The sequence below is a fragment of the Tupaia chinensis genome, unplaced genomic scaffold (assembly GCF_000334495.1).
Source record: "Tupaia chinensis unplaced genomic scaffold, TupChi_1.0 Scaffold148257_1, whole genome shotgun sequence".
Taxonomy (NCBI): Eukaryota; Metazoa; Chordata; class Mammalia; order Scandentia; family Tupaiidae; genus Tupaia; species Tupaia belangeri.
The window spans coordinates 457,124-468,359 of NW_006208108.1; the positions used below are offsets into that span (position 1 = coordinate 457,124).

The following is an 11,236-nucleotide window of genomic DNA, read 5'->3' on the forward strand; positions in this document are numbered from 1 at the left end:
AAATAAAGTTCTTGGGGTCCAGCAGATGGCACAGCAGTTATGTTGCTGGACTCCCACATGGACAACCCAGTGGCTTGAAAATTATGCTGGCCATGTGTGCATACACACCAAGATCCCGGAAGGAGAATGGAGGAGAAGGGATTGTGGCATGGCCACCCCCCTCCTCGGGGCGTTATTTCTCACTTTTTCCCCTCACTGTCTCTGACCCTGTCTCTCTATCTCTATCTCTCTCTCTCTCCCTTCCTGGTGAGCACACATGTTCCAAGGCAAAAACCTCTAAAAAACATAATAATGTCCTGAACTCTCTTTTATTCAACCCTCTTTCACACACATTGATGATACTTCTAAATATATTCTTTGTGGATGGACCACAGGTTTTTTATTTGTTAATATTATGGAATATATTATCATTGTCTTTTTTTTCTAATTTCCTGAATAAACAATAAAAACCTTTTTTTCAGGCCAGCTGATTGCATGGTGGTTAAGATGACTGAGTCCTACATTGTAGACTGCTCTGTTTGAGTCTGTGACTTGAGAACCATGCTATTCAAGTGTAAATACATGCCCAAAATCTTGAAAGGAGAGAGAAATAGAGGGATTTTGGCATGACCATTCCCCAGGTTGTATGCTTTCTCTTCTCCCTCTCTCTTTCTCTGTCCCCTTCTCACTTTCCCTCCCCTACCCCTAGGAAATGCAAATGCCCTCTGGCATATTTTTAAAAAATTTGTTCTCATTTGTCATGGCGTGGTTCTCTTTCTCCATCAGAAAATATTATTGTTTCTTAGATTCTGTACTTTTTTTATATATATCTTAGGCCCTCTTCGAGCATAAGAGTTGAACCTAGGTTCACTTTCATTCATTAGAATAGCTTTAGCTACCACTGAATTTCTGCTGCTCCTGAAATACTTGGCTACAGACACTTCAAACATGATATGCCCAGGATATATCTCTTCACCACTTATGTATTTCCCCTAATTTTTTTTTTTTTTTTGGAGAGGTTTTTGCTATAGGGCGCATGCACTCGCCAGAGAGACAGAAAGCAAGAAATCACCCCCCAGGGGGTGGCCACGCCGCAATCCCTTCTCCTCCATTCTCCTCTCGGGATCTTGGGAACGCACGCACACGCGCCCAGCATGAGTTTAAGCCACCAGGTCCAGGACTCGAACCATGGTCGACAACATGGGAGTCCAGCGACATACCCATTATGCCAACTGCTGGTCCGAGAACCCTTATCTTTTAATGCTTAATCCGGAAGCATTCAATTAATCTCTCCTTTTCATTCACTGGAAAACAAATTAGTACCAAGTTCTATTCCTGCTTTTTATAGGATTGTTTCCCTATTTAGTATTCTTATTTTTCTATGGCATGATTTAGGTGATCTAGTCTAATTTGATTTTAACCCTATTGCATTCCCTTAAGCTTATCCTCATTCTGCAGTCTGGGGACAGCTGTCAAAATGCAAATCTAGTTGCATAATGTATTAATTTTTGGCCTATTTATGCCTTATGCTTTAGGAATTGGGTGATATTCATCTTCTTCACCATTTTTTTATTCCCCCAATTTTTTTTTTTTTTTTGGAGAGGTTTTTGCTATAGGGCGCATGCACTCGCCAGAGAGACAGAAAGCAAGAAATCACCCCCCAGGGGGTGGCCACGCCGCAATCCCTTCTCCTCCATTCTCCTCTCGGGATCTTGGGAACGCACGCACACGCGCCCAGCATGAGTTTAAGCCACCAGGTCCAGGACTCGAACCATGGTCGACAACATGGGAGTCCAGCGACATACCCATTATGCCAACTGCTGGTCCGAGAACCCTTATCTTTTAATGCTTAATCCGGAAGCATTCAATTAATCTCTCCTTTTCATTCACTGGAAAACAAATTAGTACCAAGTTCTATTCCTGCTTTTTATAGGATTGTTTCCCTATTTAGTATTCTTATTTTTCTATGGCATGATTTAGGTGATCTAGTCTAATTTGATTTTAACCCTATTGCATTCCCTTAAGCTTATCCTCATTCTGCAGTCTGGGGACAGCTGTCAAAATGCAAATCTAGTTGCATAATGTATTAATTTTTGGCCTATTTATGCCTTATGCTTTAGGAATTGGGTGATATTCATCTTTATGTGGACACTTACCAATTCTTTTAGATACTGGAGAGCACTATAAAGATGCCTTTAAACAACTTTATAAATAATTTATTAACAACAGCAAGCACATGAAACGTTTCATTGGAATTTGGTTAAGTACATAAATACAAAATCACTTCTTAATCAGTTTCTTTGACACCTTTACTCCCTCTGTCTTTCATCACAGAGAATTCTCATCAAGACATAGTACCATTAATTAATTAATGTCAGGTGTGTGTGTTTACTTTTAGGGCGGTACCTCTATACCTTTTATTTCCATAAGAACATGTTCACATACAAGATCTAAACATCTTTGGCTTTTCTTTGAACTGATAGTATACACAAAAACTTGTCTTGCTATGTTTTTGTTAGCCTGGTCTACAGCAAACTTGTTTCTAAATTAATTAATCTAACACATTATTTCTGGTATGATCTTACATGAACACATGATCCTAAGCATGAACACATATACTTAATGTGTTCATGTAAGATCCTAAGCACCTTGGAGCTGCAGACACTTTATTATGTCTTCATCCCTAGCAACAAGGACATTTACATAGCTATAGGAGAAATGGCTGGCTTATAATAATGCTTAGCAATGCACAAGTTAGCACAAAGGCAGGATGTTTTTAATTTTATTATCTCTTCATGTAGAGTACTAAAAACGAAAAACAAATATATACAGAGAAAAGTAAATCTCCCATATTTGTGTTCTAGTTCCCAGGGCTGATGAGTTGAGGGGAAATGTATTTTTACAGGGGTTCGTGTCATTTGAGGATGTAGCTGTGGACTTCACCTGGGAGGAGTGGCAGAACCTGAACGATGCTCAGAGGACCCTATATAAGGATGTGATGCTGGAGACCTACAGCAGCCTGGTGTTCTTGGGTTAGTGAAACTCCCAAGTAGCTCCCTAATGTAATCACTGTCTTCATTCATAGTAAATATTCAAAAGCCTCATAATGTTGAATGCTATTAGGCATAAGATTTCATTCTATAGTTAATGTGAATGGCACTCCTCTTTAACAAAGTGTTCCAATTGACCCCTTCATTGCACAGCTGATAAAACTGAGCTGCTGTTATTCTTCAAATTGCTGAGATTTTGGAAATTACATACTGTTTCCTTTAACAGGGCACTGTATTGCCAAACCTGCGGTGATCTTCAAGTTGGAGCAAGGAGGAGAGCCATGGACATTAGAATTCCCCAACCAGACCTTCCCAGGTTAGTCAGTGTATACTTGTCAGGGACTAATTTAATGTATCTCTTTTTAAAGAGCTTACATTTTTGAGAGAAAAAAAATTAAAATGAGTATTTGTAGTCAGGAGATAAACTGAGAATGTTTTACTGGGATAAATGTGAAAAAGGGGGTTCGTTATTTCTTGAAAAGTCCCAAGCAAAGGCAGGTTTAGGGAGATTTGCATTTATTTCATTGGATACAAATTGGTGATTAAGAGTTTCTCTTTTGTAATGTGCAAATAGTAGATGATCCATAAAAATGTTAACATCAGTTAAATAGCAGAACACAGTACTATAGTTGTAAGAATAAAGTAGTGAAAAAAGATAAGGAATACAAATGACAAATAAAAAACTTTCAGTTTAAAACTGAAACAAGGCAGAAGATAAATATCTTGACAGTATTTTGTCACATATAAGAAAGAAACATAAAGGAGCAAAGTAAAACATGATTTTCAGGAATTTATTATTGTATATTTTTATAATAACTTATTAAGGAATAAAACATTTATTATAGGTCAGTACCAATATTTGAAATAAAAAGAAATTTATTTACTTTTACAAATAAGCTACATAGAAAAGATTTTTAAATGTGATTCATGGATGTACTTGTCTTTTTCACCAAAGATGTTTGGAAAATAGATGAAGTGATTGGAAGTGAGGACAGATATTTGTGATGAGTTGTAACCACCAACAGCGATAATTAAGTAAGGAGAAAGTTGAATGAAGAAAAACATTTAATTTGAGTTCATTCCTTATTTCAAATGTAATACAAATAATGAAAATTTCACAGGAGTGAGGCCTGAATTTAATTTATGTCAAATACACATCTCCTAGCAAGCCTAATGAGGTGTATACTGACAATAACCCTGATGCCTATAATTTGACTAGGAAATATGCTGACAAGAATCCTGATGCCTATAATTTAACTAGGAAATCTCTCACACATTATAAACAACGTATTCAGGTTCATGAAATGCCATCTGGAGAACAGCATTGTGAATATAGTAAACAAGGGAAAGCCTTCCAAATAGAGGCAGTATTGACACATAAGAAGGTTGATGTAGGAAACTTCTTGTAAATAGACTGAACATGGGAAAGCATGTGGTAAGACAGCCTTCATTGCCAAGGACTTAACTCAGGTATATAAAAAAAACTTTCTATAAAAAGCCTTACTGCTCCAGTCATCCAAAAATACACACAAGTGAGGCACACTATAACTGTAGTGAATGTGAGAAATTATTTTTTAAAAACACTTAAAAAAACATATGAGAATATATAGAATGGAAAAGTCCTACACATATAAGGATTATGATAAAGCCTGATAAAGCCTTTGAGAAGTCAAATGTAACTGTTTATCAGAGAATCCATATAAGGGGGAAAAACCCTATGAATGTAGTCAACATCAAAAAGTCATTTTTCAGAGGTAAAAAAAATAACTGTTTATCAGAGAAATCAAAGAAAAGAAACCCAAGGAATGTAAAGAAAGTAGGAAAGTTTTTTCCTGGAACTCAACATTTGTTATACATGAAAGAAGTCTTATTGGAGAGAAACCCTTTGAATATAAAGAATATAGGAAATTCTTGTCTCTGAACTCACACTATACTAATCATCTGAGGACTTATGCAGGAGAGAAACCCTATGGATGTGAACAATGTAAGAAAACGTTCTTCCAGAATTCAGACCTCACTGTACATCGTAAAACTCACACAAGAGAGAAACCTTCTGAAAGTGAACAATGTAGGAAAATATTCTACCAGAAGTCACACCTCACTGTTCATCAGAGGACTCACCCAGGAGAGAAACTCTATGAATGTGTACAATGTAGGAAAACCTTTTCCCAGAAGTCAGCACTCACTGTACATTGGAGAATTCACACAGGAGAAAAGCCCTATGAATGTGTACAGTGTGGGAAAACATTCTCCCAGAAAGCAGACCTCACTGTACATCAGCGGACTCACACAGGAGAGAAACCCTATGAATGTGAACAATGTAGGAAAACGTTCTCCCTCAAGTCATCTCTCACTGTACATCAGCGAACTCACACAGGAGAGAAACCCTATGAATGTGAACAATGTAGGAAAACATTTTCTCAGAAGTCGATACTCATTGCACATTGGAGAATTCACACAGGAGACAAACCCTACGAATGTGAAGAATGTAGGAAAACATTTTCCCACAAGGTAGTCCTCACTGTACATCAAAGAACTCACACAGGAGAAAAACCCTATGAATGTGAACAATGTGGGAAAACGTTCTCACGGAAGTCGTCCCTCACTGTACATCAGAGAACTCACACAGGAGAGAAACCCTATGAGTGTGAACAGTGTAGGAAAACATTCTACCAGAAGTCAGCCCTCACTGTACATCAGAGAATACACAGAAGAGAAACCCTGTGAATATAAACTACATTCATGACAGCCTTCACTGCACATCAGAGAACTCAGGCAGGAGAGAAGCCCTGAAAATGTGGACAATGTAGGAAAACATCTACAAGAAGTGACAGTGTACAGTGCAAAAGAAAACTCAGAACAGAAATATGAACATAATAAATGAAGGAACTCTTTCTATCAGATTTCAGAACTCACTGTACATCAGAGAACCCATATGGGTGAATAATTAGTAACACAGTCTTGTAAGACTTTCGATCATAATTTAAAAATGAACTAATCCCTGAAGGAAATAGCAGTGAACTTTTTTTCACTTTCAGTTGTTTTGATTCAGCAAGCCACAGCAGTTAAAAATAAGGATATCATAAATTTTAGGATGGTATCTATGTCTCCAAACATTTCAGCATTTTGATGAAGAGCTCAGAGTTCTTCAGCTACAAGAGTTAAATGCCAGATTATTTCTGAGACATATATGTGGTATTTTAAAGGTTAAAAAAAAAAGATTTGGGAAAAATAAACATGGAAATTAAAACACCAAGTGAAATTTGTCTATCCAGTTCTGTCCATTGTTTAGAAGACAGCAAAAAAGTGATTCTAGCCTTAAAAACTTATAAATTCCCCCAGAGCCTGGGAACCACCCATACCTACTGAGAACACCTTCCATGAATACCTTTGGTGAAATTTCCAATTTCACATTAGAGATAGAAGAGACCCAGCCTGGCCAGGAGGCATATGACAGGTGTATGTGTGTGGGTGCATGCATGTGCACATGTGTGTAGGTGTGTAGGAGGGGCAGTATCCCAGGGGCATCAGGATATTTGCAGGACCCCCTTTGGCTGTTAGTCACAACCTTTATGTCTTGCTTCAGCCAATTTCTGAGGCAGAACACTCCCAGGTCGAGAAATGCAACCCATGGTGAATTGGTATTAGGCTGCTTTTGGTTTACCCAACATCACCAAATGGCTAGACCAGACCAGATCATGGTGACCAGCATGCCGAGTAGGTGGTGTCATTGTTTAGAATAAGGGGCTGTAGGGAGTCAGTATGAGCTGGAATGTCTACAATCATCACTGCTGTCTCCACGCTTGATTCATCTTGTAAAATTGGCTAGATTTCAAATATATGCCTCTTTCCCTTAAAGTGAATCCCAGATTCATTCTACTCTACCGCTAGTTAATTTAATTAATTAATTGATTTGTCATTATTTAATTTGCCATAAGGCATATGCGCTTACCACAGAAAGACAGAGAAAGGGAGAAAGCAAGTTGGTCTAGGACATGAACCACGGTTGGTCATGTGAGAGTCCAGTGCCTTAACCACCATGCCACTTGCCTGCCACTGTCACTACCTTTAAATTCATAGGATTGTTATTCCCAGCCTAGAAACAAAAATTTTTATTGAACTTGATGGTACACCTGGGATTTCTTCAACTGTTTCTTCAGAAAAGATATAGAGTTCTTAACAAAAAAATCTTTCCTTTTTTTGTAACTTGAAGTTTGGGGAAAAATATCAACCTTAAAGAAGGAAATTGCAATACTGCTTACAACATGGATAAACTTTGACATTATGCTGAATGAAATACCTAGTCCCTAAAGGCAAGTTCTGCATAGTTTTACTTATAAGTACTAGCTAAAGTCCTTGAATTCATTTAGAAATGCAAGATAGAATGGCAGTTATAAGAGGCTGTTAGGAAATAAAATCTAAGAGTTCTCCAGCTACAGAAGTTAAATACCAGGTTATTTCTGAGACACAGATGTGATAGTTTAAAGATGCAAAGAAACATTGATTTGGGAAAGAATAAAAATAAGCATAGAAATAAAAACAGTAAGTGACATTTGTCTATCCAATTTTATCCATTGGTACAGAATTTAATGAGTACAGAGTTTCTATTTTACAAAATGAAAGAATTCTGGATCTTGGTTGCACAGTAATGGGAACAGACTCAACAAGATTGAACTGCATACTCTTAGACATGATTGAGATGTAAATGGCCAAAAGTCTTTAGTTAGATTTTAGTCAGGCTTCTCGCTCTTTTAGGTTCCTCTGTGTTCTAAAATCCCCATGGAGCAAAGAACCCTCAATAGTTGGACCAGTTTTAATAATTGACTGTATTTCTTATCCTCCACCACCCCCAGGTGATGTGTGATCACCCTGCCTTCCTTCAGCAAGAATTCTGTTAGTTCATTTTATCCCAAATCCCTCATGTCCTTGATGTTCCCTTTTAGTAATTTTCCATCTGCTGTCTCCCTCACTGCTTCTTGGCTGTTAATTTCCACTGCCCATAATGTATTTGGAGTTAAGCCCAATCTCCCTTCCCCACTGCAAAACTCCCATTGCAGTGGACCATAACCTTCTGATGGTCCTAAATAAAGCTTTTCTTACTAGGCTTGGAGTGTCATTGAATCAGTTTTGTTTAGTAGATGGTAAATTTTATGGGAATTTCTTCTACAATAAAAACTTTCATGGGATGTTCAGAGTAGGAATAATAGATTCTAAAGGGAAACGGATGGTTGCCAGGGGCTGGGTGGTGGTGCGAGAAATGGAAAGATGGTACATAATTATATAGTGATTGTTAGCTATGCAAGATGAAAGGAGTCATGAAGTTGAATAGTGATGCTGCTTCTAGAACATTGTGAGGAAATGTGATAAATTTTATCTTTTGCATATTTAAAATAATAAACACCAGTATATATTTGTGTGTACATATGTGTGTGTGTGTGTGTGTGTGTGTATGTGTACATATAATGTATGGTGTGTACAGTGGCAAAATAACTAGCAATTACCTAAAAATGTCCAGTAATTGGTTAAGGTTTGAATCAGTTATAACCCATTTATGCTAAAGTAGAAAAAATAAATACTGATGCTTTAGTATTAGCAGAATGTTTCTGGAAAAAATTATTCCCAAAAAGACAGCATGTACCTCAGATAGTGGCTATTGTCCCTTCTGCTGTCGTCTCTCATCTTCAGTCACCACCCTCTTAGGGTACAGTTTGATGTGATAGATTCCCCTTCTCCCCAATTTTTGGTCACTTTTGAAAAGGCTTCCACATTATGGAAGAAAAGCATATATGGAGAAAGATGTAGGAAGGTGTTTGCAGAACTAGTCTCATCCCAATATATTTTGCCATTCCGTTCACATTTCCTAAGAGACCAAATCATACTTCACTGGTGCATGATTTCCTATGGACTAGGGACCTAGCATATGGCTTGTATAAAAAGGTGTTTTTCTTTTATAATCAATGTTCTTTCAGTTTTCAAATTTAAGACATGTCAGTGTGAAATTTCTACCAAAAAAAAAAGACACTTTCTCTTCCTGCCCTGAAAAGATGTTCCTAAAAGCCATTTGGAGGTGTCTTGAGAGATTTTCACTCATGATGTGAAGCAGTCTTATAGAAACATCCCACAAGAACCTTCTAGGGAATTTTTTGCTCAGATACACGTAAGGACCAGTCACTATTATTCTGAGGATTTGTTGCCACCTAGTGACCAGAGCTTTCACAGACACATAAAAGGATTAAATCTACTTAAGTGTAAAAATCTTGAGGAACAGCACCCATGAGTAGTACACTTTGATCTGATAGACCGTCCCCTTTTTTTGAAATCATTTTTGAAAAAACTACTAGGTCGTCCAAGTTGAGAAAGCACTCGTTTTTTAAAATTATTTATTTTATTTATTATCATTATTATTATTTTAACTTGCTATAGGGTACATGTGCTCAGCAGAGAGATGAGAGAGAAGGAAAGTGAGAAAGCAAGCCACCAGGTTTGGGACTCAAACTGGGGTCAGCCATGTGGGAGTCCAGCGCCTTAACCACCACACCACCTGCTGGCCCAGGAAAATGACTCATTTTAAGCAGACTTTTCTCTAAGGGACAGCTCCCTTAGAAACATCACCTGGCAGCCAGCAGGTGGTGTGGTGGTTAAAGGCACTGGGCTCCCACATGGGCAACCATGGTTCAAGTCCTGAACCTGGTGGCTTGCTTTCTCCCTTTCTCTCTCTCTCTCTCTCTCTCTCTGTCTCTCTCTCTGTCTCTCTCTCTCTCTCTCTCTGTCTGCTCAAACTGGAAAGAAAGAAAGAAAAGAAACATCACCTGTATTTATGTATAATGCCTATGTGCTCCACCTTGTAAGTACTTAGGAAAATGAGCCCACAATGTTTGAATAGTATATTCATATGTATAATTTGGGAAAAGCTGTGGTTATGGACTCAGGAAATTGAATGGGAAAAGTTACTTTCAATGGTATCTAGAAGTCACCTGAGATACCATAAAATCACCTCCCTTTGGGTAAATAAAAAATTATCACAAGTTATCTTAAAATTAAAGTAAATTTCAGAGAGCTATTTTCCAATTGCTCCTTTGCTGCCCTTGCTGGCACCCTTTATGCTCTTCTGTATGATCTTCCACAGCCTCAACTCTCTTGTTTGTCACCTCCATCTCTATCTCCAGTGAAGAAAATTGAACAGACTCCAGGCTCTTGTCACCCTAATTTGGCTAATCCTTTCAAGGTAAAGATTCTAACAGAGGAGAACCAGCCTTAGTATATAACCCATAGTATTTCAGTCTGTCAAAAGCAAACTGTCAAATTCATCAAAAAGATACCTTCCTAAATTTTACCTTCTCAATGGATTAGACAAAGATTCCATTATTTTAATTAAAGACATCAGGTTAACTGGGCAACTGTCTCAATGCATGATCTTGTTAATCTGGCCAGTTTTCTAAAATGAATAAAAGAAGAGAAATACAGTACCTCTAAGGTCGTGAGTTTATAGCCCCAGCAGCTAACTATCCAAACCAGTCCTTTTTAAAAAATTTAATTCATTTTAAAAATATTTGTTTCATTTGTTTCGTTTTGTTTTGTTTTTAATTTGACCACATAGAGACAGAGAGAGAGAAAGGGAAAGGGAGAAAGCAAGCTGTCAGGTCCAGTAGTCAGCCATGTGTGAATCCAGTGCCTTTAACCACCTTGCCACCTGCCAGCCCCTATTTATTTAAGAGAGCGATTTGTAGGGCCAGCAGGTGGTATAGTGGTTAAGGGCACTAGACTCCCACATGGGCCAAACGTGGTTTGAGTTTGGACCTGGCAGCTTACTTTCTCACTTTCCTTCTCTCTCTGTCTCTCTCTCATTCCATCCCTCTCTGGTCAAATTAAAATAAATAAAGTTAAATAAAACAATTCTTAAAAAAAAAGAGAGAGAGAGAGAGATTTGCCATAGGGTGTGTGTGCTCGCCGGAGACACAGAGTATTTTTATTTATTGGGTTTTTTGGTTTTTTAGAGGTTTTTGCCTTAGGTTGCATGCGCTTGCAGGAGAGAGCAAGAAACAGACAGAGGGGAGGTGAGAAATCACCCCCTAAGGGGAATGGCCACACTGCAGTCTTTCTCGATTCTCCCAGGATCCTAAGCACACACGCACACACACACCCGGTGTGATTTTCAAGCCACCAGGTCTGGCACTTGAATTACAACCAGCCATGGGAAATACAGCAAC

The 11,236-nt window shown here is 38.1% G+C and overlaps 1 protein-coding gene across 7 annotated transcripts in view; it reads left to right on the plus strand.

Moving 5' to 3' along the window:
- The window catches only part of LOC102482849 (zinc finger protein 25), a 42,670-nt gene extending 34,537 nt beyond the window's left edge, over window positions 1–8,133 (plus strand). For all 7 annotated transcript variants that reach the window (XM_027769046.1, XM_006170391.2, XM_006170389.2 and 4 more), the window contains 3 exons: window positions 2,885–3,011; window positions 3,256–3,345; window positions 4,987–8,133. In XM_027769046.1, coding sequence (XP_027624847.1) covers window positions 2,885–3,011; window positions 3,256–3,345; window positions 4,987–5,756 — 987 coding nt within the window. In that variant the 3' untranslated portion in view covers window positions 5,757–8,133. The remainder of the gene's footprint in view (window positions 1–2,884; window positions 3,012–3,255; window positions 3,346–4,986) is intronic.
- Window positions 8,134–11,236: the final 3,103 nt, after the last annotated feature.